Source organism: Beauveria bassiana (assembly GCF_000280675.1).
Source record: "Beauveria bassiana ARSEF 2860 unplaced genomic scaffold BBA_S00006, whole genome shotgun sequence".
Lineage (NCBI taxonomy): Eukaryota > Fungi > Ascomycota > Sordariomycetes > Hypocreales > Cordycipitaceae > Beauveria > Beauveria bassiana.
In genome coordinates, this window is record NW_007930841.1 from 735,448 (window position 1) to 762,274 (window position 26,827).

At 53.5% G+C, this 26,827-nt stretch overlaps 8 protein-coding genes across 8 annotated transcripts; 4 read left to right on the forward strand and 4 right to left on the reverse strand.

Moving 5' to 3' along the window:
- Positions 1–430: 430 nt before the first annotated feature.
- Positions 431–5,047, forward strand: BBA_02987 (suppressor of Mek1; the record flags this gene model as incomplete). The annotated part of the gene is made up of 5 exons (XM_008598084.1): positions 431–472; positions 2,089–2,343; positions 2,472–2,583; positions 2,640–2,724; positions 2,779–5,047. The coding sequence occupies 5 exons, from the start codon at positions 431–433 to the stop codon at positions 5,045–5,047; spliced, it is 2,763 nt and encodes a 920-aa protein (XP_008596306.1).
- Positions 5,048–6,018: 971 nt separating this feature from the next.
- Positions 6,019–8,443, reverse strand: BBA_02988 (ATPase protein; the record flags this gene model as incomplete). Its single annotated transcript, XM_008598085.1, has 3 exons — positions 6,019–6,813; positions 6,857–7,941; positions 8,011–8,443. The coding sequence occupies 3 exons, from the start codon at positions 8,441–8,443 to the stop codon at positions 6,019–6,021; spliced, it is 2,313 nt and encodes a 770-aa protein (XP_008596307.1).
- A 948-nt stretch (positions 8,444–9,391) lies between these two features.
- Positions 9,392–9,843, reverse strand: BBA_02989 (cytochrome c oxidase-assembly factor COX23; the record flags this gene model as incomplete). Its single annotated transcript, XM_008598086.1, has 4 exons — positions 9,392–9,430; positions 9,487–9,514; positions 9,597–9,704; positions 9,773–9,843. 4 exons carry the CDS (start codon positions 9,841–9,843, stop codon positions 9,392–9,394), a joined length of 246 nt encoding a protein of 81 aa, XP_008596308.1.
- Positions 9,844–10,228: 385 nt separating this feature from the next.
- Positions 10,229–11,609, reverse strand: BBA_02990 (prenyltransferase and squalene oxidase; the record flags this gene model as incomplete). The annotated part of the gene is made up of 3 exons (XM_008598087.1): positions 10,229–10,525; positions 10,611–10,918; positions 10,967–11,609. 3 exons carry the CDS (start codon positions 11,607–11,609, stop codon positions 10,229–10,231), a joined length of 1,248 nt encoding a protein of 415 aa, XP_008596309.1.
- A 1,251-nt stretch (positions 11,610–12,860) lies between these two features.
- On the forward strand, positions 12,861–13,868 carry BBA_02991 (short-chain dehydrogenase; the record flags this gene model as incomplete). The annotated part of the gene is made up of 1 exon (XM_008598088.1): positions 12,861–13,868. One exon carries the CDS (start codon positions 12,861–12,863, stop codon positions 13,866–13,868), a length of 1,008 nt encoding a protein of 335 aa, XP_008596310.1.
- A 199-nt stretch (positions 13,869–14,067) lies between these two features.
- Positions 14,068–16,957, reverse strand: BBA_02992 (MutS domain V; the record flags this gene model as incomplete). Its single annotated transcript, XM_008598089.1, has 6 exons — positions 14,068–14,855; positions 15,023–15,343; positions 15,393–15,750; positions 15,801–15,841; positions 15,892–16,213; positions 16,268–16,957. 6 exons carry the CDS (start codon positions 16,955–16,957, stop codon positions 14,068–14,070), a joined length of 2,520 nt encoding a protein of 839 aa, XP_008596311.1.
- A 214-nt stretch (positions 16,958–17,171) lies between these two features.
- On the forward strand, positions 17,172–20,045 carry BBA_02993 (WD domain-containing protein; the record flags this gene model as incomplete). The annotated part of the gene is made up of 5 exons (XM_008598090.1): positions 17,172–17,580; positions 17,628–18,236; positions 18,314–18,600; positions 18,653–19,725; positions 19,793–20,045. 5 exons carry the CDS (start codon positions 17,172–17,174, stop codon positions 20,043–20,045), a joined length of 2,631 nt encoding a protein of 876 aa, XP_008596312.1.
- Positions 20,046–23,608: 3,563 nt separating this feature from the next.
- On the forward strand, positions 23,609–26,498 carry BBA_02994 (glycosyltransferase family 20; the record flags this gene model as incomplete). Its single annotated transcript, XM_008598091.1, has 3 exons — positions 23,609–23,631; positions 23,720–26,376; positions 26,440–26,498. 3 exons carry the CDS (start codon positions 23,609–23,611, stop codon positions 26,496–26,498), a joined length of 2,739 nt encoding a protein of 912 aa, XP_008596313.1.
- Positions 26,499–26,827: the final 329 nt, after the last annotated feature.

Here is a 26,827-nt window from a genome sequence, read left to right on the forward strand (position 1 = left end):
TAAAGACGTGATTGAGGGCGGACATTGGCTGTTGGCTAGAAGTTGTTGAATATTGGCTCAGCTGGCACCGCCAGATACGTCCTGGACGCGGGCACCGGCCGGGGCAGGATGATACGTGGTCTGCACATAGTGACACCTGACGAATAGCGGAAACTCGAAAGCGGTAAGCCGTATCATTATATCATGGTATGGCATGCGTGCTAACTTGGTAAGATTGTTTTACCATAGTTTGGCGCGCGTGATAATTTGGCAAGCTTCTAGACATCTAGACTCAACTTGTACATTTTCCTTTGGACTCGGTGCACTTGATGGATGTTAAAGAATCGGACCGAGAGTGTCGTTCGTATCTTGAAATACCTGATTTAATTAATTGAGGTATGCTTCCGCGTAGCACCAATACCCCGTATTACCTTTTCTTTGACCAGCCGTCATGGTCCTACACTGCACGGCGTACATGGCGGTCGATCGTGGGGTGCGTGCGTGGTGCTGAGCGTGCGTGGTGCTAAGCGTGGGCTGGGTTGTACAGTGTAGGCATTGTGATGCAGAGCACATGGCTAAAAAAGGACCAATGCACTTGTTTTTGGGGGCAGATTGACATCTCATGCAGCTTCGCAGATCTGGTTCGGTTCGTTGGCATGGGTTCTTTTCCTTGGTTCATTCCATGATGTATTATTAGATTGAGCAGCGGGCCCTGCCGCACAATGGCAGGCTCTCGCAGGGATCGGGAGCTCCACAAACAAGGACCGGCGTCCTGGGCCGCTTTTAGGCTCACCAGCGTGACTGGTTGCTGATTGGTCTGTCACCGACACTCGAACCAATCAAACCTGCACATTCGGCTAGAGCACGTGACCGTTGACGTGCTTTCGGGGGGCCAAAGGGAAGGGTTACAATTGGTGCGACAAAGAAAATTCCCTCGCGTGTGTTGCACTAACTACTAGCCACTACTTCGTTGATGCGAACTGCTGTAGGAAAGGGGAGTTTTGGAAGGCAAAGAAAAAAAAAAGGAAGCGACGCCACAGCTGTAGAGGCTGGTGCACCCCTCAAAAAAAGCCCCTCCTCCAATGGAAGAAGCCGAGCATCGCCAAGTATTCGGATAAATTTAGATGTACCAAGGAAAAAAGAACTGGCAGCGCCGGGAGCCACCGTGGTTGGCGTCTTTTAGCCCCGTGAGCTGCTAGAATTATGCGGTGGCAGGGCTGTCTATAGTGCGCTCGTCGGCCCCCAGACAAGAGCCGAGCATCCTGCCAACCTGTCTATGCGTGCATGCTACTAAATAACTTGCAAGTAAACTGTATTTATATCCAGCAAACTTGTTCATGATTCGTTCTCTCAAGACCCACCTTCAAGCAGTTGTCGCATTTTTTTTCTCGACTTTTTTGACCGGCACAGGGGTTGCACAAGGCCCCCAAAGTTCCCTTCCGTGTTCCTCCCCGACTTCTAGTTAGGTAGACCCTGTGTTAGTGCGTGTCCCATTGTTCGCGCACAACCTTACCAACTGCCCACTCGCGCCAGGCCACACCTTGTCCGTCCCATCCACCTTTGCGCAGTCACGCGCTTTCCCGCCTCATCCCCAGCCAAGGCCTGGTCTCGAACGCCTCTCTCGCATCGCCGTCAGTTTCAAATCGCCCGTTCCCTCCCACCCCCTCCGAACGGCCATCTGCGCCTCGCTCGTTACATCGCCCGCTTCGCTTCGCGTCGCGTCGCATCGTCTCTTTTCATTTGATTTACTGCCTTCCTGTCTTCGCCCCGGTCGCCGACCCGTCGCAGCGTGACAGAGCCGCCCGCTGCCCAACGAATCGCCCGGCACGGCTTCTCGCCCCCCGCCTCGCCACCGCTTTCGCATCGCGATCCAAGGAGTGTTAAAAAAAGACAACAGGACGAGCCAACATTTTTTTCGATACCGCTACATCACTTGAATGGCGCCTTGATTCGACGACCTGCACTGCCCGACTTGTCGACCCGGATTCGGACCTGTCTTGCCGCTACCGCCGAACGCCTGCTCGGTCCTGTTTTTCTTTCCCATCTTACCCCCCTCCCCTCCATTCGTCGCGCGCATCCATCTCGGAAGCGTGCGCATCCTTCAGCTAGATAATCGTGGCGGCGCTCACCCTCCTCAGCCACAACGAGACGGCTGAGCTCTCGCTCCAGCAGCATCTCGATATCTCGCCAGACCTGATCGCGTACCCGCCCCAGATCGCCACCGAGGCGGACCAAGAGCCGCTGATGATGGCACAGCAGGTGCCTCATCAGGCGACGGATAAAAAGCGCGTCAAGGTTTACGAGCTGCGCAATAACGACTGGTTCGATAGAGGCACCGGCTTCTGCACCGCCTCCTATACCACGGTATGTTTTATCTCGATGCCATCCAACCTCGTCGCCCGCCTGGCCATGCGCACATGGCGCGGCACATCTCGCATCTGCGCCCGACTCTTAGATCCGTGTACTGACGGCGCGATGCGCTCACTCTCCAGACAGAAGGTGGACGCAAAGACCCTCGCGTCATTGTCGAGTCCGAGGACCAACCCGAGCGCCTACTTCTCGAAACAAAAATTCAAAAGGAAGATGGGTTCCAGAAGCAGCAGGGTATGACGCGCCCAGCTCCCTCCGCGCCCAATAGTTTCACTAATGCACTGAAATAGAGACGCTCATTGTCTGGCAGGAGCCAGGGAGTGGTGTCGACATGGCACTGAGTTTTCAGGAAGCCGAAGGCTGTGCAATTATTTGGTTCGTTTTCGCGCCGATTCATCGCCACCATCACCGTCGCTGACCTTGTAACAGGAGATTTGTTAACAACATTCAACAAACATTTCACAACACCCTCGCCGGAGCCGGTATGCCTCAAGACAGTGCTGCATTTGTGCCGCCCGCTAACCTATCAGATGATGCCCTCTCCGATGACCTCACCGTCGACCTACCCCAGCACAATGTCAACCTACCCGCCGCCGAACTTGGTAACCTTAACGACATTGATACTGGCATGCGCATCATGAGCACCACCGCTAACGGCCGGGACGCTTTGGCCAAATTTATTATGGCCGAGGGCTATATCGGCAAGCTCATTCCCCTTGTCGAAATGGCTGAGGACCTCGAGAGCCTGCCAGACCTACACCGACTTTGTAACATCATGAAGTCGATTATTTTGCTAAACGACACCACCATCATTGAGCACGCCGTATCCGACGAAAATGTTTTGGGCGTTGTCGGAGCCCTCGAGTACGACCCCGACTTTCCCAGCCACAAGGCCAACCACCGCCACTGGCTGGACAATCAAGGTCGCTATAAAGAGGTGGTGCCAATCGAAGACGAAACCACACGACGCAAGATTCACCAGACCTATCGACTTCAATATCTCAAGGATGTCGTCCTTGCCAGAATCCTCGATGACCCGACTTTCTCTGTACTCAATTCTCTCATCTTCTTCAACCAGGTCGATATTCTCTCACACCTGCAATCCAATGCCGAATTTCTCAATGAACTCTTTGGCATCTTCACCGCATCCCAGTCCGAATACGGGCGCAAAAAGGAGGCCGTTTTGTTCATCCAGCAATGCTGTGGCATCGCCAAGACGATCCAACCACATGCTCGCCAAACTCTCTACAACAACTTTATCGCACACGGCCTGCTCCAGGTCATTCACTTCGGGCTTCGCCACGACGACGTTGCTGTGCGCGTCGGCGCCACCGAGATTCTTGTTTCCATCATCGATCACGACCCGTCAATGATCCGACAGACCATTTACCGCCAGATGCACGAAAATCAGCCCTCGTTGACCGATTCTTTGATAGAGCTTCTACTTGTCGAAGTCGATCTAGGAGTCAAGTCTCAGATTTCCGAGGCTGTAAAGGTCATCCTTGATCAGGGCGTGCAAGGTCAAGGGCCCGAGGTTGTGGCGAGGGTCAATGGCGAATTTCTCAGCCGCCCGAGACCACAGCAGTCGGCCGATCCCCAGCAAGAGTTGTTTCTCACGCGCTTCTACGATAGATCGGCCGCGAAGCTGTTTAAACCGCTCCTCGACTTGGAAAATCGCACTGATATGAAACTCTCCGTGCATCAAGCTTCCATGTTCAGCTATCTCATCGAGATTCTGAGCTTCTTCATTCGCCAACACCATCGTTTCAGCCGCTTTTTCGTCATGAACAACAATATCGTTGAACGCGTTGTTAACCTCATCAAGTCGCCCGAGAAATATCTTCGCTTGGTTGCTATTCGATTCTTCCGCTGCCTCGTTGGGCTTCAGGAAGAATTCTACCTGAAGCAAATCACAGAAAAGCGCGTGCTTGGGCCGATTCTGGACGTTCTTATCGCCACGATGCCGCGAGACAACCTGGTTAGCTCTGCCTGTCTCGAACTATTCGAATATATCAAAAAGGAGAACATGAAGGATCTGGTCAAGCACCTCGTGGAAACATACAGAGACCGTCTGGCTGAGCTGAGCTACATGTCAACTTTTCGTGACATAGTTTTACGCTACGATCAAACGCAAGGCTTCACGACAGACGTTGAATACTTTCTGGAATCGGAAGAGGACATGACTAGACGTTTACCTCCCAATGCGAGATTAATGGAGCATATCACGGTCGATCCCCAAGAAGATGAGTATTGGGAGAACACGTCGGATCCGGAAGACGAGGGCGAAGAAGCCCAAAATGCCAACAGTGGTTCCACACCGTCGAAACCGTTGGTGGATTATGCATCCGATGAAGAGGGCGATGATGCCGCCGTCGAAGATGAAGAGGTCATGAAGGATGAAGACGCCGACAAGTCAGTATCCTGGTCGAAACAAGAGTCTGTAAAGTCACCTCCGGAGCGCATCAGTGAGAAGCGAAGACGAGAAGATGACGAAGACGAAGACGAACTCGGAAAGCTCGTCGCCAACAAGCGCCGCAACAGCGGCTCCACCGACGCAAACACTGTCACAGCCAGTAAGGCCAGCTCGACGCGCCGGCGAAGCTTTTCCACTGGCAGCGCAAACTCGAAAAAGATTGCGATTAGTCTATCCCCTGCCCTCAAGAGCGGCGGGGATTTGCGATCAGACGACGAAACGTGAATTCCTATAATATCAAGACCTTATTGTCTTTACCTCTAAACCATGTTTTTGTTTTTTCCGAGCGCAAAGGGGGAAAAAGAAAGGGAAAGAGAGAGGGTGGAGGATATTCCAAACCAAACTTTTTTTTTTAACATCACATTCTTGTTTTTTCTTTAGTTTTTTACAAATGCCTTGGTTTTTACTAAAGCATTGGCGTTTCTGGGCAGTTTTATATTGACGAAATAATGGATAACAATCTTTTTTTTTTCTTTTTTCCTCACTCGGAGGGAGCTTTTGGGGAGGGTTCTTACTTTTTGATTTTGCTCCCCTTTGAAAGAGGCTTTTGGCGGATAAAGTGCGCTTTGTTCAAACCTTTTCTCAGCAAAGATTAGCAAAAGACGTTGACATCTTCTTTTCGCGCTGTGCTCTCTTTTTTTTTTTTTTAAAAAAAAAACTTTTCTTTTCCAATGACGAGAGGAGGCGAAAAGGGCTTGTTGGCTGGTTGGTTGTTGAATGGCCCAGGCCCGAGAAGCGGCGCTTTTTTTTTTGGTTGGGAGGACAAGGAACTCTTTTCTTCTTCTTGAAGAATAGTCGTTAGTATGTTATTTGGTTACATGAGCCAGACGATTAATTCCTCATCTTTCTTGTCTCTTGTTCAAGTGTGTATGAGTCTGCTTAAAGAAATGCACAATGAACCAATACATGAGCCCGTATCGGATGTTTGCGCATCTTTGTGAGAAGGAAAAGTTTTGCCAAACAGATGTTCTAGTTATTCTCACCAGGTGTGCGTGTAGAAAGCAAAGTGGAAAAAAAAGATTAAGTATTAGTAATTCAATAGCCATCTAGCAAGTCATTCCTTGTCAACCCTATCAGCCGTTCTGTAGCGATCAAAGCAAGTCATTCATATCTCAGCCCTATCTGCCGGCGAGCGACGGCTGCTAATTTTTCATCATTCATTCTATACTCCCCTGGTCCTTACCATCTCCCTATATTTATTTCTTTGCGATAAACTTTTGCGACCACTTCTTGTACTCGTTTATCATATCCTCCGTGATGTGCTTCGGTGTCGCGCACAGCGCCGCCCTCAGGTCCTCCATCGTGATTTCCATTTGCTTTGCCTCTCCTCCCGTCTCGACGGCGTCCTCGTAGCGCTCCAGCGCCGCCGTGCCCGCCGTCGTGCAGATGGCCTCAATCTCGGCGCCCGAGAAGCCCTCGGCGAGGCGCGCCAGCTCCGCGCAGTCGACGTCGGCCGCGAGCGAGAGACCCCTCAGGTGCACTGCAAAGATGGCGGCGCGCGCGGCCTCGTCGGGCGGGCCCACGTACATGATCTTGTCGAAACGGCCGGCCCGTAGCAGCGCCGGGTCCATGGCGTCGGGGCGGTTTGTGGCCGCCACCACGAGCACCCCGTGGAGCCTCTCGAAGCCGTCTACTTCCGTAAGCAGGGCCGTAAGGATGTTGACCGACGAGGTGCTGCGGCTGGCGGCCCCGCCGTCGCCGCCGTTGCGCCGCCCGCCAATGGAGTCGATTTCGTCGAAAAAGATGATGGACGGGGAGGCGGCGCGGGCGCGCTCAAACAAGGTGCGCACGGCGCGCTCCGACTCGCCGACGTACATGTTGAGAAGCTCGGGCCCCTTGACGGCGAAAAAGTTAAAAGACGACTCGATGGCCAGGGCCTGTGCTAAGAGCGTCTTGGAACATCCGGGGGGACCGTACAGGAGCAGGCCCTTGGGCGGCCTGCGCAGCACGCGGCGGCTGGCAGGAGTCATGTCCTGTTCAAAGCTCGTTAGCTAAAGATCAATGAGATACGTAGGACAAGGGCGTGGAAGGTACCTTTGTGTTTTTAATCATCCGTGAAAGGATCTTTTTAAGGTCATCTTGGCCGCCAATGTCGTTCCAATGAATGGTCGACCTGGAGAGGTTGATGTCGTGCATGGCCGTCGGAATCGTCAGTCGCCGCGCCAATTCCATGTCGGACACTTCCAAGTAGTGCACCGCACGAGCCACCTCCTCCGTCTCATCTCCGCTGCGCCCGGCGGCGTCTTCGGCCTCGTTTTCCAGCCGGGTGTCGAGCATGTCAGTAGCCGTCTGCACCAGGATCGCCAGGTCTTTGCCACTAAAGGCGTGCGTCTCTGATGCGAGGCTCGCCAGGCAGGCTTCGCGCTCCGCCTCCCGCAGCGGTGGATCCAGAAACTCGAGAATCTCCTTCCGCTCCGCCGCACGCGGTAACCGCAGCATGATATTCCGGCTCAGGCGCGTCAATTTTTGCAGCCTGGCCGGCACGTCGGCCGCATAGTCAAGGCAGGCGGCCACGACGACGACAGGCGGCAGGCGCTGTTGATTGACTGCACGCTCGGCCAGCGCGTCGAGTTCACCCGCGAGCGTCTCAACAATGGCGTCGTGGTGCACGCGGTCCTTGGCAAGTAAGACCTCGAGCTCGTCGAGCAGAATGATGGTTGGCCGGCCGCCGGCTGACGCCTGCCGAAACGTCTCGCGCAGGGCCGACGGCTTGACCGACGACGGGATCCAGTGCACCGCGCCCCAGCCCGTGGCGGCCAGCCGGTTCAGGATCATTGTCTTGCCCAGGCCGCGTGCGCCGTGCACGACAAAGGCGCACGAAATGAAGTCGCGCCGGACCCAAAAGGGCCGGCCAAAGCGCCGAAGAAATGCGTTGAGTGGAGCGACTTGGTCCGCCAGCCCAGGGAGGTCGGTGACGAGGAGCCTTCCGCCGGGCGTTTCGACGGCGGCGGCCACGTCGTCCTCGCCGGGTGACAGGATGCGAATGGCGCTGGTGCCGGGGCGAAAGCGGCCGAGAATATGGCTCTGCCCGTTGACGCGGAGGACCTTGAAGTTGCGACGCACCTTAGCTAACGACACACCGTCAAAGACCATTCCGGGAAATATTTGCTCCGCATCGTCTGCATCCCACAAGAGTTAGCTGTGCCACCTCACACCTGCCCACTTGCGGCGTCATGGGAAAAACGTACTCATGACGGCGTTTAACACCACCCTCCAGTCCATCGGATACAGCGTCGGCGTCACATCCGCCTCGGATTCGCTCAGATCCCGAACGACGACCTCTTCCACGTCTGGTGTCGCCGCTCTCAGCACGATGCGCACCTGGTCGCCGACACGAAACCCCGTTGCGTCCTGAAAGGCCCGCGTCATCATAACCACATTCGGGCTGAGGTTCTTTTCTGGTAGGACGCATAGTGAAGCTTCCCGACGAATCGGATCAGACTCATCGTCGCCGTCGAGCGGGACTCTTTCCACCACGCATGGTCTGCTCTCGAGGCCGTTGGTCAGGGCAATGAGTGAGTCTTTGCTCACGTAGAGGCGGGCGGCGCCGAGAAGGCTCTTCTTCTCGAGGGAGGGGTGGGATAGCGGCCGCACCTTGACGGTGATACTCTCCTGAACCATTTCAGCCGAGACGTATCGAGTTGCTACAATTGTCAAAGATGTGTTGAAGATATAAGCGGACGGAATTATCAAGAAAAGCTCTGTTGAACCCTGGTTTTATACTATATCCACTGATGCGCCGCACAGACCACAAGCGTCACTCACTGCTCAGTTTCGTGTGGAGGCAGCCACCAACTCAGGCACCGCAGTGACAAAACTGTTCGCCGCCTAATCACCAGCTCACCAACAAAAAGCCACGAATTTTTTTTTTCACCCTTTTGTAACCCACCTGGCAAGCACCGCCAGCGTGGGGATATGTAGGTTGTGACTCGTGTGAATTTGGTGAATTAGCTAGGTGCGCGATCTGGGTTGAGTTCTCGATTCGACCTCGACTTCCTGATGAGTCACAACTTACAGAATAGGTACCTAGTCATTATTGATGCTTTCAAAACCAATTTTAATGTAGACTTGGTGGCAAGTAGTTGAAAAAAATAAATAAGAGATATATTACCTGCGCGGGAGGGGGGTGTTTTCTGACATGGCAACTATTGCGTCTCCCGTTTGCAATGTCTCCTTGCTGTCTACCGAGTAACGCTTGTCAAGGCGCTTCACATGTCAAATTTTTTTTTATATTAGTAGCTTCTACACGCGCAAACGCGGTAGATGCCCTGATAGCCTCACTAGACAGCAAAGAGACATTTTCGTGTCGGTGTATTTTAGCTATGTCAAAAACCCCCCCGCGCGCATAGGTTCGTATACAAAGACGTACTCCGGTATGTATTTATGATACAGAAGATTTTACTTTTGACAACATTATATTTGCTTCGTTAAAAGTACACTCTTTGATGTCGCGATAGTAGCATTCGCTACGCACCAAGTCAACACATCAAAGACGGGTATTGTTACATTCCGGGGGCCTCTGTATCCGCGCCCGTATACCCTTAGTATCCGGTCGGTCGTGGTGCGTCGTCACCAGAAGCTGCCCGAGTCCTTCCTTCGCTTCTCCGTCTGCAGCACAAGATTGTTAGCCCATTACTCTCCGTGCGGCGCGTCAAAGACCCTACCCAAGCTTGCTTGCAATCGCGATACGCCCTATGGAAAAGAACCATTAGCACATGCATTAACCCCCCGAAGGCTCCCCCCTCCGCCCCCAAGACTCGGGCGTGAAACGCACTGAAAATAGTCGGTACACATGGTCTTGTCGCCATTGTTTCTGTACAGGCACTTGTAGCTGCGCTGCGCCGCCTCTTGGCACGGGTCGTAAAACTCGCTCTTGGATTTCCTAGCCGGTTTCTCTCGTCAGCTTCTACCTCGACATTGGTTGTCGCGCGGTGTTATGCGTCGGCATACGTTGCAAACTTTTGCTTGGCCTCGCCGGTCCAAGGGCTTTGTTGCGAGCCTTCTTCTGGTTTTGACGACATGGCTGCTGATTGGAATGTGATGAATGGGAAAAAAAAAAGTTGCGATGGCTTCGAAGCTAACTAGCAAAACGTCACTCGTCCGATCCGCCCCACAACCATCAGGACCACTGGTGGACGGAGATAAGGCTGCCTAAACACAAACGATATTACCGAGTTGATAAATAGCTAGGTAACCAAATAAATGATTGCAAATCTGTTGTGTTCATGGTTCTTCAAAATCGATACTGCCAGCAAGGCATGAATAGTGATCATGTCCTGTAGTAATGCTACTGTCCGAAATGCACAAGGGGTCATGGCCAGCATCACCCGAGTCCGAGTTCCATCAAAAGTAAATAAGGAGCTATAGCGACGAAAGATTCTTTATTCTTATGAAATTATATCAGGGCTACCAGAATCCGTCATTTTCCCAGTTCGTGGAAGCTCTCGCCTTTTCCGCCGCCAGCAGGCCGTCTCGCGCCTTTGCTATGCAAGCTGCCACTTCCGCGCTGCAGCACAGCTCCGCATCCAGCTCTTTGAGCTTTGGCTCGCCCATGATGGCCAGCGCCGTGAGACCCAGATACGAGTGATAGATGTCGGGCGGCGCGCCCGTCGTCTTGGCGAACCCTCCGATCCTATGCTGCGTGATGCCCGTCAAGTAGTTGCTTGCCGGTTCTCGATGCAGCATGGACTGTTGCTCGAGGAGCTTTGCGCGCGTTGCTCATCAGATTTATTTTCTTCTTCTTCTTTTGCAAAAATAGCAAAAAATGACAGTAAGCAAAAGTTCTTACCGATAACGCGCCAGCTGCCCACCAGAAATAGCAAGTGTCTGCCTTTTTGTTCCAGCGGCCGTTGCAGCCGACAAAAGTTGGTGGGCCGTCGAGCTGTAGTTGCGCAAGCTCTTTTTCGATAAAGTTTTCCTCGTCGTCCTCGTGCTCCGTTTCCTCCTCGGCGTGGTAGATAAACTGCCGATGCGAAAGAAACTTGAGGAGCTGTGCACGGTTAGGAATGTGCTGGTCCGCTGCTTCTGCTCTCTTGCGTGTCGAGGCGGGCCGCGACAGCAGGCTCAACGCCGAGAGCGCGCAGAATGTGTAACCACCTACATCAAGTTAGTGCTAGCTCCGGCATCAATCGAAAAGATGTTTACCGTGTGACTCGTGATGCGACGTCGTTTCGCCCATGCCACCATCATGCGTTTGCGTGTTTGCGATGAAGCCGACCAGCTTGTCCAGATCCAAGTCTTCCACCCACCCCTCATCTCCCTTTTCCACATCCCCTCTCAGCATCCACCGGATCCCCGCCGCCATGTAGCTATTCCTGACATCATGCCCGCCCACCGGCTCGCCCTCCCACAGCATCTGTCCCACAGCGCCATCCTCGTTCCTCTGCAGCCGCCTCAGCCAGCGCAGCAGCCGCGTCCTCTTGACGCCTGAGAACGCGCCCTCCTCTTGAGGCCCGCCCACGCCCGCCAGCGCAAGCAGCACCAGCGCGAAAAAGGTGGCCGCGAGGTTGGCGTCGCCCGCGGACGCGCCGGCCGGCGCGTGCGTCGCGCTGCCGCAGAAGCCACCGTCAGGGTGCTGCAGGCTGAGCACCCACGCTCGAATGGCGGCGCGCTCCTTGGCGGTGAGCGGCGACCGCAGCAGGTCCAGCGACGAGACGATGAAGCAGGCGAGCGTGAGGCGGGTCGAGTCGTTGGCGGTGTACGGGGCAGGCAGATAGCTGCCGTGGCAGCGCTTCCAGTATTTGATGTGCCGCTCTACATCGAGGCCGGAGTTTTCGGCAGCGGTCATGATGCTGCGCCGGTTAGACTTGTGTGTTATCCCGTGTGTGAGGTTGTAGTGTTGGCGTTGGTGTTCGCGAACCTGTCAACTGCCCCACCTGAAGAGGCGCACATCATTAGACATGACTTTTGACAAGGTACTTTCAGCTCGGGCAGGAATAAATTGATACAAAAGAGAGCAGACTTGAAAGCCAAAGGTAAAAAATACGAACGAATATTGAGAAATTTCTTGTGAGGAGTTGAACAATCCGCCGCCAGGAGATCTCGGTATTCCGCGTTGTAAAATGTTACTAGCGCGTCCTAGTGGTACGCAGACGAGGTTAAACTAATTTCTTCCTCTTTTCTTTCGCGTATTATCCTTGGGTCGTCTCTTGCCTCAATTTACCCATCTACTTGTCTTCAATAACGATTGTGCATTCGAGAAATCAGCTTCGCCTCGGCATCCCCTCTTCGCCAGCCATGTCCTAGTACTGGGTAGTGACCGAGCCAAGCCAACGCATCTAATACACAAGTGACGAAACTCGGGCCCGGCTGCCGGAGCAAAACAGAGCCGGTGGCTTGCCGGCCCATTTGTTGGTCGTCCTCGGTCGAATCCACACCCGTCATCCCCGAAATCACCCCAGACACTACGGAAACGTCTACTTTGAGAGACATTGTTTGACAGAGAATACATCCTTGCCGCGAATCCACGAGTGTCTCTGATGGTGACACTCCCCGAAATCTGGGTTACCCGCTTCCACCACCGCGGACGCCTTAGCTGCACAGTGGCGTCCACCGTGCCAGACAAAGACACATTCATCACGCCTCGACACATTGCCATCTTCATCCATCCGAGGACAATTTTGCGAACCAGTTTGCCTACCAATTGTGGTTTGGGAACCGGCCAACTTCGGGTTTCCCCGTTTCCGACGTCCGTGCTGCCGCATGATCGCCAAAGATGGGCCTCCGCTCCCGTCCCTAGCGAATCGCGACTGAGACTACTGCCAACTAGCGCTGCTTTCCGCAACCAACTGCTGAAACAAAAAGTCAAGTGAGGAGTTGCGTATGCTAGGTTTCCTGTTGGAGCGGAAACGGAAGCGTTACATTGGATTAAAATCAGCAAAAAAAATGAATACGAATAAGACAGCGTGACCCTATTCTGCTTCATCCCATCCCTCCTTCGCCATCTCAGACTTTTCTCATCACTCTTTCCACCAACTCGCTAACCCCCAGGTCTTCTTGTCCCAACTCATCATCTATAGACTATTCGTGCCCGTTCATCATGTTTGGCCTGCACTACCTCACCCAGTCGCTGCCCCAGTCGGCCTTTATCCCCAGCCCGCCCCTGACCGAGCGCAACCTGCCGGACCAGACCGGCCGGGTGCACATTGTCACCGGCGCCAACTCCGGCGTCGGCGAGCAGCTCACGCAGATCCTCTACGAGAAGAACGCCACCGTCTACGTCGCCGCCCGCAGCCAGAGCAAAGCCGACGCCGCCATCGAGCGCGCGCGCGCCCTGCACCCCAGCTCCAAGGGCCGCCTCGTCTTCCTTTCCGTGGATTTGTCCGACCTGCGCACCGTCAAGCCGGCCGTCGACGCCTTCCTCGCGCGCGAATCCCGCCTCGATGTGCTCGTCAACAACGCCGGCGTCATGTTCCCACCCGCCGACACCGTCAGCGCCCAGGGCTACGAGATGCAAATGGCTACAAACTGTCTCGGCCCGTTTCTGCTCACCAAGCTACTCACCCCGGTGCTGACGGCGACCGCCAAGACGGCGCCCAAGGACTCGGTGCGCGTCATCTGGGCCTCGTCGCTGGCCAACAATCTGTTCTCCCCGTACGGCGGCATCGCCCTGGACAAGGACACGGGTGCGCCCAGGAACCACGCCATCACGCATGTCAACTACGGCCAGTCCAAGGCGGGCAACCAGTTCTACGCCGTCGAGTTTCACCGCCGACACGCCGCCGACGGCGTCGTGAGCGTCACCTTCAACCCGGGCAACCTGCAAAGTGGCCTACAGCGCCACCTGCCGGGCCTCGTCCACAACTCGCTGACATATCTGGGCTATCCTCCGCGCAACGGCGCCTACACGGAGCTGTTTTGTGGCTGGAGCGACGACATTACTCTGGAAAAGGGCGGCTCCTTTGTCATTCCTTGGGGCCGTCTCGGCAATGATTACGTCCGTCCTGATTTGGTCAAGGCAGTGGAAGAGAACAAGACCAACCCGAATGCGATGCCGAGACGGTTCTGGGAATGGAGCGACAAAGAGACTGCAAAATTTGCTAAATAAAGTTTGTGCCAACTTCAACTTCTAATCAATGGAGCAAGAGCGAACTTTGTATATAATAGCAGCAGCTGAAGGGCTGTCGCGAGTAGAGCTCCAATGCAAATACCAGACTGAAAATGTACAGCAATTACAGAATTGGCGACCACACAAGTTGCGCCTTTGTGGATACAACTACAACCACTGCATAACATGCAATTTCCGATTAGTCGCCATCTTCGATTGCAGCCATTTGTGTCACAAATTCATGCTGCAACTGTTTAAGGTAGCCTGGCAGAGCCTCCTTGGCGCCGTCAGCCCTTGCTTGCTTCAGAGCCTCGTGTAGACCTAGGATCAGTTGGCGGCGTCTTTGCAACTTTTGCGCTTCCAAGCTTTGCTTGCTTGCTTCTTTTCGCAGCCTTGTTGCGCGTACATACTCTTCGGCTGGTCGAATAATGCTATCCGGAAATCCAATCGCCTTGGCAAGATTGATTCCGTAATCCTGCTCGTCCTTTTCGGGGCCGCGCTCCGTCTTGTACAACATGGTCATACACGGCACCCCGTCCTCGTTGACTGAGCAGTCGGTTGCCAGGTGCAGGTTGAGAACACCGGGCCGGTTAGCCAAAGCGCGTGCGAGTTCCAGAAAATGAGTGGCAAACCACACAAAGGCCTTGGATTGAATTAGTGCTTCTGCCATGGCAATGGCAATGGCAAGCCCGTCACGGGTGCTGGTGCCTCTGCCAAGTTCATCGATGATAACCATGCTTTGTTGATCCACGTTGCGCAAGATGAATGCCATGTCGCGCATTTCGACAGAGAAACTGGATAGCCCTGCTTCTATGTTATCGCTCAAGGAAATGCGAGTAAAGACATTATGGACGACAGAGAAGGAAGCATATTCGGCCGGAACAAAGCAGCCAATTTGCGCCATGATCTGTAGTAGCGCGATGGCTCGGATATACGTGCTTTTTCCGCCCATGTTGAATCCAGTCACAATATGGAAGCAATGCTGTTCTGTAGCGAAATAGTCGTTTGGTACAAATCTTTCTGCAAGTATCTGCATAGTTAGCGGAGGCTGCACGGCTGTGTACATACCCATACCTTGTCAACTATAGGATGCCTAGCTGACTTGAGTGCCAACCTGTTTGTAAATTCGGGTCGTACATAATCGCGTGTCGTACTTAGCTGGGTGAAGGAAGCGAGCATGTCAATGAGACCGATCGATTCACACATTTTGAAGAGGTGAGATGCGTCTGATTGCAGAGTGGCAATCAGCTGCTCGATGATGGCATCGCTGCGGAACACTACCTCATTTGAAGTGTCCGAAAGTCGCATGTTCAGCTTGACAAGATCAAGAGTCTGGCATTCGATAGCGCCTCGCTTTTTGACCACATTGATGAAGAAACCAGGTGGATCAACACTGTTGTAGTCACCAATACTTATCTTCAGCCAGTATTTGCGACCATTGTCGAACTTGAGCGTCGCAGTTACATTATACTTTTCTATGATAGATGAGGAATAGCTGGTGTTATCGGACGACTGTAACCTTACCGTTGAGTTGTTCAACGTAATTGTGAATCTCTTCCGTCAACTCTTTGTATGCCTGCCGGGACACATCTAACACACCGCTAATACCAGTTCGCACAGCGAAAGTTCGCTGGTTCCGTAAATCAAGAGCTGATTTCGTGTATGATACGTCAGATTCAAGCACTGTGTGTATCTTTTGTGACATGGCTCCGATTCTCTCCAGGCTGCAGAGCTCCCGAATCTTGACTAGTAGTGGAGCGGTTGCAGGCCTCATGGCTAGGTGCAGCTCTTTGGCTGCCTCCAAGAACGACTTGATCATAAGCACTTGGTTGATCTGCTGCTCTGCTTGGGGTATGGCCACAATTACGGGGATTGTGATTAACTAGGCCACATTAGAAAGCGACAGCATCCCGCGTTCAAGCACCAAGTTACCTTGGTCAGGAGCTTTTCCACATCAAGAAACTTTTTCAAGGCTAAAATTTGTTAGCGGGTCAAGGCATTGTAGAAGTCTCAGCAAAAATACTCTTTCGAATTTCTAGAAACATTTCGTCATTCAGAGTCAGCTCCTCGACGGCGTCGTAACGCGGTGCGATGAACGATTCGTAAAGCGTAGGCGGTTGAATTATGTTGCTGCGCAGCATTCGATTGCCCATTGGGGTAACGCAATGATTGAGTAAGCCAAAGAGGCTATCCTTTGATTTGCTGGAGTGACTATTTTGAACGATTTCCAAGCATTGGATCGCGGATACATCAATCATCATGGTATCATCTGAAGGTTGGTAGCGTAGTCGTAGAGAATGCGGAGCAAACGTTATAGAGAATTGGTGTTCAATCTGCGCCATAGCCTGACCATTCTGTTATTGGCAATTCGGACTCAAGTGGTCAAAGTGCAATCATACTGCAGCCAGAGCGCTCACAGCGTAGTATTTGCCTTGAATAGCGACTTGGATTGGCGGAATGTCAGTTTCGAAAGCCAGCTTATTAATGTATTCTATTCCCTTGGTTTCGGACCAAAACGAGCGATCAGTCACGTCAATGGGTATATCGGCGAACATTGTACGGAGCAGCGACATGAGGCTAGTTGGTCTCGTTCCTTGAGCCAAGCAGATAATCCGGGATGGCCAATTGATGCGTATTTTGTGCAGGGTTTTGACATAGGACTGGTTATCACAAATTTGACTGAGAACGGCTTCACCTAAAGACGTATTCACAAATGCAATCCCAACAGATGGCGAAACGCCCCGAGCTTCACAGACGGCGCAGACAATGGTTTGGGCCTCTCCTACAACGGACGAAGCATTGGTGGCACGCGACTTTCGACCAGAGGCTGTGGTGGGGCGACTAAGCGAGGTAGATATGTTCGACGGAGTGAGACCAGGTGTCGATGCTGCTACAGAATTGGAGGATTGGAAAAGTTGATGACTTTTTGGAGTGGCGGCACTTGGTCCTGTGGTCTTGCGTGAACGGCGGCGAGCAGGAGTACGCGCGGAGGCTGGTGTGTTGCTTCGAGATGCAGTTGAATTGGTAAAATATTGAGAAGAAGTGACACTCGGCATCAAAGCCCGCGAGTTGATCCGTGAATGATCCATTTTGAATGATCACTGGTAAATATTTAAAAGGGGCAGAAACAATCTGATGGCGAATTGTTGTGCAGAAGGTGTAGAAGTCGTGTACAAACGGCGACTTTGGCCTAACCGCGACGAGCCCCACACGGTGCATCGTCGTCACCTTTCGCACCAGGGCATCGCAAAATTCACACCTCGCACCCATCCATTGTTGTATGGTACGGAAAACTTAGCGACAATGTTTGGCATTCTTGAGTCAGTGGCTACGCCTCGCGCGGGCGTCTATAGCAGCTACGAAGATTTGATTGAAAATCTGAATGAGCGGATGGAAAAGGAGGGCTACAAAATCGTCAAGTCGCGCTCTCACAGGGCGTACGTTGGGGGCGCCGACGTGCCCAATAACGGTATTATCCGCTGCGACTTGGTCTGTAATCGTGGTGGCCGGGCATACAAATCAGAGGCAACACAACGCAAAACGACAACCAAGAAGACGGGTTGTCCATGGAAAGCCAAGGCCGTCCACCGAAAGACTCTCGGGGGGTGGGTGCTTACCGTGGCCTGCGACCAGCATAACCACGAGCCCGGTACGCCTGAGCCTCCGTCGCCAGAGCCCAGCAATGGCGAGGACGAAGATGTGGAAGACTCAAGTATGAACTTTTGGACCAGCCTTTACGGACATGACTGACAAATGCAGGCCCGGAATTACCAGCACTGGGGCCAGACACCTCAGCTGCCATCTCAGTCGCTGGCGTGTCAGAGGCAGCAGTACGGCTGACAGGAGACACATTCAACCAGTACAAAAGAGACTACAGAAAACTCTCGCCAACTGATCGAATGCAACTGCTTTCTAATATGCAAATGCGAATTGCTGCCATTTACGCTATCCAGAATGAAGATGCGCAGCGTCAACGGCGTCTAGAGATTCAAGAAAGACGGCATCGTGAGATCGACACGGCCCAAGGAAGGCCTCAGCAGAGCAGAACGTCAAACACACATAAAAGGCAGAGACTGAGCGTTGTTGAAGATCTGGAATATGACCAAATGGTTCGGCAGAGCGCAAAGCTTCCAGGCGGGCAGAGGCGGAGCGCTGCCGAAGATCCAAATTATGGCCAGATGCTTATGCAGAGCGAGAGGCGGCAGCTGCGAGAGCAACACTCACAGGCAGCGTCAGAGCCCCAGATGCAGGACACAGCCACACAAACATCAGTGTCTATTCCTAATATCGGACTGGCTCAATTCCCGCAATTTGCAAACAGTTTCAGGCGTGGCCGAGAAGCAAACCCATCGAATGCTGGTTCTCGAGGTAATGGAGCAGTGGGGCGGTAGTTGCGCCGCCGCACCGCCAACAATTTCACCGCCTAAATTTCATGATTTTGCCAGTTGCCCCACCAAATCTGGACGACTTTTTCGATCCTCTTGGTTCTGGCACATCTACACTGAGGGACAAAATGTCGACAGTCTTGCCTCCGCCGTCGAAAAGACAGCGCCGTGAGCAGCTTGAGCGCTCTCGTGTCCAGCAAGATGTTACGGCCGTCCCTGGGCCCGAGGGCTCCTTCAAGGCTCGATTCGTTGACCCGGATGGCAATCAGCAGGCGCTGGTAGAGGTGCCGCTAGCTGATGCCTCGGAGAAGAACCTGTCGCTGCTCTTGAATACGCTTCTCGCTAGGGTACGCAGACCACCTGTACCGCTCCATGATCTCCTGTTAAAACTTTGACCAGGAAAAAGAAGACTTCGTACCATACCGGTTCCGCATCCACATCCCCGACAGCGATATCATTGTCGATCAGTATCCCAACGATTTGCTGCAACTGTTGCGCAGCCATGGCATTGAAAATCCCTTCGAAACTACAGTCACGCTTAGTGCCGAGCCACAGGCAGTCTTCAAAGTCAAGGCAGTAACGCGCATGTCGCATCGCATCCCGGCGCACGGCGAAGCCATTCTTGCAGCACAATTCCCTCCCCAGACGAGCAGCTTGTTGGCCACGGGATCTGGTGACAATACTGCGAGAATCATGGACACGGACACTGGTACGCCTAAATATACTCTGTCTGGCCACAAGGGCTGGGTACTGTGCGTCGCGTGGTCGCCGGATGGACGCCGACTGGCGACTGGCAGCATGGACAAGACGGTTCGGCTGTGGGATCCTGTTACTGGCAAAGCCGTTTCGGGGGGAACATTCAGCGGGCACGCCAAGTGGGTGACAAACATGGCATGGGAACCATATCATCTCTGGAGAGATGGCACACCCAGACTGGCAAGTGCTAGTAAGGACTCGACTGTGCGTGTGTGGATGGTAGACAATGGCACAACGGAACATGTCTTGTCTGGACACAAGAGCAGCGTCAGTTGTGTGAAGTGGGGAGGCACGGGAAACATCTATACAGCCAGCCACGACAAGACGGTAAAAGTTTGGAACGCAGAGCTGGGGACGTTGCTGCATACACTGTCTTCTCACGCACACTGGGTCAACCACTTGGCATTATCGACCGAGTTTGCGCTACGAACATCATATTTTGACCACACACCGACTCCGGCAACAGAGCAGGAGAAGCGTGCCAAGGCCAAGGAACGATTCGAAAAGGCTGCAAAAATACAAGGCAAGGTTGCTGAGCGGCTAGTCTCGGCAAGTGATGACTTTACCATGTATCTGTGGGATCCGTCGCAAGGGACGAAACCAGTGGCGAGAATGCTGGGCCATCAGAAGCAGGTCAATCATGTAACATTTTCCCCAGACGGGAGCTTGATTGCCAGCTCAGGCTGGGATAACCACACAAAGCTATGGAACGCCAGGTACGTGTTGATATGATTGATGAAGAGACATGACAGAACTATTCCGCCCGCTGACGATGACTGATAGGGACGGGAAATTCATCAATACTCTCCGAGGCCACGTGGCACCAGTATACCAGTGTGCGTTTTCTGCAGACTCGCGGCTTCTTGTGACGGCGTCGAAGGATACAACGCTTAAGGTATGGTCGATGGCAACGCACAAGCTAGCCGCGGACTTGCCAGGTCATCAAGACGAAGTCTACGCCGTTGACTGGAGTCCGGACGGCAAGAAAGTTGGCAGCGGCGGAAAGGACAAGGCTGTGCGCCTGTGGTGCAATTAGAAATCAAGAAAAGGGGAAAGGCAAGGAGGCAGTGCATGGTAGTGCATATTTTATGACTTATCGGGAAAAACGATTAGCACGGACTGGCTGTGGCCAACACAGGGTTCATGCGCGGCGGGCTATTGACGTGGCAATGGAAATGAGGCATATACTGGCAGGGACAGAAATGAAGAAAGATCTATAATATACAACTGTATTGCCTGTTTCAAGACGGAGTGCCGAGTCTGCAGAGTGATGTGGTTTGGAGTTGCTGTCGACCATTTTCGGTGAGGCGTGATTGGAGGAGGCGTGGATGAGGCGAGGATAAGGCAGAAGGGTTCGCGCCGTGGCGTCTTTGCATAGCACTGCCGAGCCAGTGGTGAGGGTTGCTTGGGGTAAGCGAGAAACATGTGAGAAGAAGTTGCAGGCCAAGCAGGCCAAGCTGCGACGGAAGCAGAAAGCTGGGGAAGGGGACGGCGGCGGGATAGGATCGAAGCGTTATCTGACGCTACCCAGGCAAGGCCGGGGGTACAGATGAGAATGGAACAGTCGGGAACGCCGATACCAAGAGCATAGACTGAGACATTAGGCTGTTGACAACAGTAATTAGTGCCACCGGCAAGTGTTTCTCGCATTTCTATAAGCCGCAAGCCGGTTGGGCTTCGATGTTGTGCTTACGAGTTTTACAAGTTGGGGATTGAAACTGCGATGAGCAGTGGGCATGGCAGAGCAGAAAAGGCATGGCAAAGCAGTAAAAGCAGGATCGATAAGTAGAGGCAGCAAGGAAATTCGCTTCAGAGAAGGAGGCACGTGGTCAATGAACTGGCGAGCCGCCGCGCAGGATGCCGTGCGAGGTTGAGGTGCGGTGGCAACTTGGGTAAGAAGGATGTTGGTGGAGGGTGGTGGAGGTTTGCAGGAGGTGGACAAGGAGCCAAGCCACCCGCCATGATGGCGTGCTGTTGTGTGCCAAGCCGGAGGAGTCTGACATGTAAGTGGAAGAGGCAAAAAAACAACAAGGGCTTGGTGCGTTGCACAGCAGAAGAATTAGAGGATGAAAAACAGAGGAAGATGTGTTGTCCAGAACAATGACTTACACGGGGAATATTCAAGTCAGCTGGTGTCTGGGTAGGTGGGCAGTGAGGGTTGGGCCAAGGCTTGAGTGTAAGTAAGTGTTGTAAGGTTGGCTCATTATTCTTGGACATGGGAACCATGCGTCGAGCAAGTTTTACAAAATTTCATTTTTCTGCGAGATGGCAAATCTTCTCTCCTCAAACGAGCAGACAATTCAAACAGAAAAATGCAGAAAAAAAGAGAAGAATCCAGTGTCAACTATGGAAGCGGGAGGGCGGGCGGCGGCCCAACGGCTGCAGGTAAAGTGGCCCGGCCCGCGCTAGACGAAGGGGGGTTCGGGGAGTGATGCGCTGCAGCCTGCATGGGCACGCACGCATTCTTGGTTACAGTCTCGGTGGAGTTTGATGGCCGGCGAGAAATGGCGAGAGAGAAGAAAAGGAAATCGAAGAATCAGGACGGGGCTCCGCTTGTAACCAGGTGTGGCGGCTGGAGTTATTCTTGTTGGCCAAGGGCAGGTGTTGAATTGTGCATCCTCCTGAATGATTGGCAGCGCAGCGATGCCGAGTTGTGGTGTGTGGTGGCTGGAGGGAACACAAGGGAATGAGGAGCAAGTGCCACATCATGAGTGGTTTTACATTAAAAAGCCGCGGGATATAATGTACGAATTAAATCCTCTTTCTTTTTACGAATGGTGATTCTTGATCCTGATAAAAATTGCCATTTGTGATTCCCGGCGGCCGTTCTTGGACTTGCATGCGTGCTTTCTCACGGTGCAGCACAGTGCATGGCGAACGGAGCTTAACCGTTCCAAGTCCAGTACAGTGCCTTTGCGGAGATTACAAGCGCAACCAAATCTGTGACACTTGACACTAAATAGATAAAAGTGTATCAGTTGGCTGAATAGCGAGTTACAAAGTTTGGGCAGGTGACTAGAAAAAGACGCCCATCAACGTGTTGGCGAGCTAGCCGCAACAGACAAAGGTCCATGACACGCCCCAGACAGAGCACAACGCAGCGCATGGACCCAGGGGAATGGGCAATGCGGATGACGTTGGGCTGCCATTGGGACATTTCGGCAAGCCGTTTTCTCAGCCCGACGGCAGAAAATGACATGGTACAGGACTAAGTAAAATTAAACAAGATAATGATGTAAAAGAGCCAGAGTGTGGGAACCGGATGGTGCGGCATCTTGCATGCTTCTGCTGGTCCTAAACACCCAAGAAGAAAAAAAGGAAGCGAAAGAAAAGGAGGAAGAAGAACAAGAAGAACAAGAAGAACAAGAAGAGAAAGAAAACAGGAAGCGCCACAACAAAAGTCGTTTACGCCAAAGTGACGACTTACCCTCCAGGCATTGGCGCGGCAAGCTCCGAGAGACGAAGCTCCGAAAGCCAAGGCAAAGCCAAAAAAAAAAAAAAAAAAAAGGTCTTTCTGACCTGTAAAGTGAGTGGATTGCGTTGGTCTGAATCCACTCACTTCGGACGAAAGCTTCCTTTGGAGGGCCGCGACTCGTCAGCTTGCGTCTTCTATGCTGCTTCTATTCAAGGCATTTATCGAGCGACGTTGACTTTCTTGATTTCAACAGCCAAGCGAGGGTTGCATCTTCTTTTTTCGTCACCGTCAGCTTTGGAGGTGCTGAGTCGTGCATCCTTGCCTGTTGAGCGATTAAAATCTCGATCTCAGACACTGCTTGGGTTGTGCCTTGGTTTCAGAAACAGTTTCTTTTTATTTCATTTTTTTATTTTTTTTCTTTTATCGATTACGTCGTCAAACGGTTTGCTTCGGCAGCCAGCCGTCGGATCCAAGGACTGCCAGAACACTGGACACCCAAGACAACTACAGCAAAAAAGACGAGAGACAGAAGAAAAGAAAAGGGGCAAAGATACACGTTACACTCTACAAAAACACGACTTGGAATTGTCATTTTCAGTTTCCGCTCCACCGGCGCTACTCCCACTGAAGATCGAAAGCTCTCCCACAGACCAACTACAATCCAGCGGCAAAAGCCACAGTGAAAGCCACAGCTTCAGCCAGCTACTACCTAGGTACCTAGCCACTGTGCCACTGTAGGTAGCCACTGGAACCGTTACAAAACTACCTAACCGCCCAAACTGCCAAATTGCACTGCCCAGCGAAACGCGCTCCCACCCCGCCAAAGATAGCGCTGACCGGCAACGCCTCCCCCAACGTCAAACATTCAGCATTCTTCTACCAGCTCCCTCGCTCTCTCCTCTTTCACCAACCATTCTCGCCACCACTTTCGCCTAATGGCCTATCCGCTCTGACGATAACATCAATCGCCGTTTGCATCGCGTCGAACGCGCCCGCATTCGCTCTCAGCACTTGTCCTTGATCCTGCCGATTAGCCCTCATGGCTTAGCCCCAAGCCACTACAACAGAGCCATCTCTCACGACCGTCATCGCGCCAAACCACATTGACCACTCACATCCCAGGCTAACGCCTGTCGAACTTACATTACATCTTTGCGCCTTGATCCCGTCTAGATCATTTCAAGATGACTGTCTTTGTCTGCTCGCTGTAAGCTGCCCACCCCAACCCACCTCTTTTCCTGGGTCAAGCCGTTGATGCGCATTGTAATCCTAACCACACCCGTTGCTGCCACCAGGTTTCTCCCCAAGACGGTGCAGTTTCAGCTGCCCGGCACCCCTCCCCGCCGCGCCGCCTTGGCCCGTCGCCGCTCCTCGACCGTTGACGTCCCTCAGCCGCTCGCCCAGCCCACCCCGGCCCGGCCCAGCCTCTTCGCGCCGCGTCCGGACATCACGCCGCCCCAGACGCCCACTGACGAGTCGCAATCCCCCAATCTCTTTGCCAACGAGGATGGCCTCCGCATCCAGTATCCCCACGAGATGGACTCTCCCATCAACCAGCTCTCCCAGTCCTGGGGCCACCGCTCCGACCAGCCCAAGTCCCGCGCAAACTCTCCGCCCGCGCCGCACGCCTTTGAGACGGGCCGCACCCTGCAAAAGGCCCACGAGCTCGGCCGCCGCGGTGTCGTCCAGCCCAAGCCCCACACTCGCAGCGACAGCCACGACCGCGTCTTCGCTTCGGCCCCCTGGCACGTTGTCAACGCCGACCAGGGCAACGGTGGCCTGCGCAACGCCGTCGACGCCGCCGCCCGCGATGGTAAGCTCGGCGAGCACATGTGGGTAGGCACTCTCGGCATGCCCACCGATGCGCTCGAGGAGACGGAGCAGAAGCAGAATATTGAAGCCACCCTGGCCACCGAGCACGACATGCTGACAGTCTTTTGCTCCGACAAAGACTTTGACGGCCATTACAGCCACTTTTGCAAGCAGATTCTCTGGCCCGTGTTCCACTACCAGATTCCCGACAACCCCAAGAGCAAAGCCTACGAGGATCACTCGTGGCAATTTTACGTCAATGTCAACCAGGCCTTTGCTGACAAGATTGTTGCTAACTGGAAGCGCGGCGACGTCGTCTGGGTCCACGACTATCACCTTCTCCTAGTCCCCAATATGGTCCGCCAGAAGCTGCCCGAAGCCAAGATTGGCTTCTTTCTGCACGTCCCTTTCCCCTCCTCCGAGGTCTTTCGATGCCTTGCCGTGCGCAAGCAGCTTCTCGAGGGCATGCTTGGCGCCAACCTCGTTGGGTTTCAGATTCGCGAGTACACCCGCCATTTCCTGCAGACGTGCAGCAGAATCCTGAGCGTCGAGGCTACGCCCGAAGGCCTGCAGCTCGAAGACCGTTTCGTCGATGTCGTCAACCTGGCCATTGGCATCGACCCTGTCAGCCTGGCAATCCATCGAGAAAAGCCCGAGGTGATGCGCTGGCTCGATATTCTGCAGGAGCGGTACAAGGGCAAGAGGCTCATTGTCGCCAGAGACAAGCTGGATCATGTGCGCGGTGTGAGACAGAAGCTGCTCTCGTACGAATTGTTCCTCAACAAGTACCCAGAGTGGCGCGAGCATACGGTGCTTATCCAGGTAGCGCTCTCTTCTAGTGATAAGAGCGACTTGGATGCTACCGTATCGGACATTGTTACTCGCGTCAACTCATCGTGGGCCAATCTTGCGTACCAGCCGGTCGTCTATCTCAAACAGGACATCGATTATGCCCAGTATCTCGCTCTTCTCAGCGTTGCCGATGCTCTCATGATTACCAGCCAGCGCGAAGGCATGAATCTCACCTCGCACGAGTACCTATTTTGCCAAGATGGAAAAATCTTCCCCGACAAGAAGTATGGGTCTCTGATCTTGTCTGAATTCACGGGTACCTCGTCGCTCTTCAACGGCAACGAGCTCCGAGTCAACCCCTGGGACTATCGGCAATGCGCCGACGCCATCAAGCAAGCCCTGGAGATGAGCGATGACGAGAAGAAGGCACGATGGGAGAACCTGTACGAGGCTGTATCTCTTCACACCGGTTCTCACTGGTTCAGCGAGTTCTTGTCTCGTCTGGATCGTGCATACGAGACTCAGCATAAGCGCGATCAGACATCTGTTCCGCGCCTCTCTGTCCCTGTCGTCACGGACAAGTACAATTTATCCAAACGTCGTCTATTCATCTTGGATTACGAGGGCACGCTGGTCAACTGGGGCCCAGTGAATCAGATCATTCCCGTCAGCCCGCAGAGGACACTGGACGTTCTCAACGAACTCCTGCTGGACGAGCGCAACAGCGTCTATATCATGTCTGGGCGGCTGCCCGAGGAGCTGGATCGCGTCTTCCAGCGCGTGCCCAACCTGGGCCTCATTGCCGAAAACGGCTGCTTCCTGCGCGACCACGGCGCGACAGAGTGGGAGGAAATGGCTGACACGTCTCAGATTAAGAATTGGAAGCGTTCAGTCAAGAGCATCCTCACTTACTACCTCGAGCGCACGCCTGGTGCGGAGCTCGAGGAGCGCCGCTGCAGCCTCATCTTTCACTTTGGCAACGCCGAGGATTTCGAGTCAGCGTCGCGCCTGGCGGCCGACTGCACCAGCCACGTCAACGACGCGTGCGAGTCGCAGCGTGTGCACGCTGTCCTGCTCGATTGCTGCATCATTGTGGAGCCCGCCGACTGGACAAAGAGCACCGCCGCCCAGCAAGTCTTTGATAGATTCAAGAGCCACCTGGGGCCGGACGGTCCACGCAAGGAGGCGGTGGATTTCATGATGGTGATTGGCGATGGACGGGAGGATGAAAAAGTGTTCAAGTGGGCGAACCTGCTCGGCGATGTGGGTGCTGTACGAGAGGTGGTGACGGTGAGCCTGGGTAGCAGAAGCACCGAGGCCAGCGCCACGTTGACCCAAGGTGTCAGCGGTACGTATCCTTCAAGGTGTTTCTTTTCTACCACGCGTCTGTGGTGCTAATAATCTTTTCTAGGCGTTCTCACGTTTCTTCAGCGTCTGGCTGGCACCGGGCTTGGACAAACAGCGGCATGAGCTACTGTCGTGATGACGGGACAAAGAAGACGCGCTGAATGATTCTACATGATTTACATACTTTGTTTCTTTTTTTTTCCACTCTCATTGGCGAAAACACTTTACTTGCGTTCATATTTTCTCATCTTCCTTTGCTCCTCTTTTAGAGTCGGCATTTGCAAACATCTCAGCTCTCTACTCCACGGCGTTTCTTTTAGCGGAGCTTCACCACACACACACCTGCACCAGATGTCTATTTCTTTCCTTTCACATACGAGCTGTCTACGCATAAAAAGCCATTACCCCGCAAGGGCCCTTCTGAAGTTAGATGTATTCAGGCCGAGAGACAA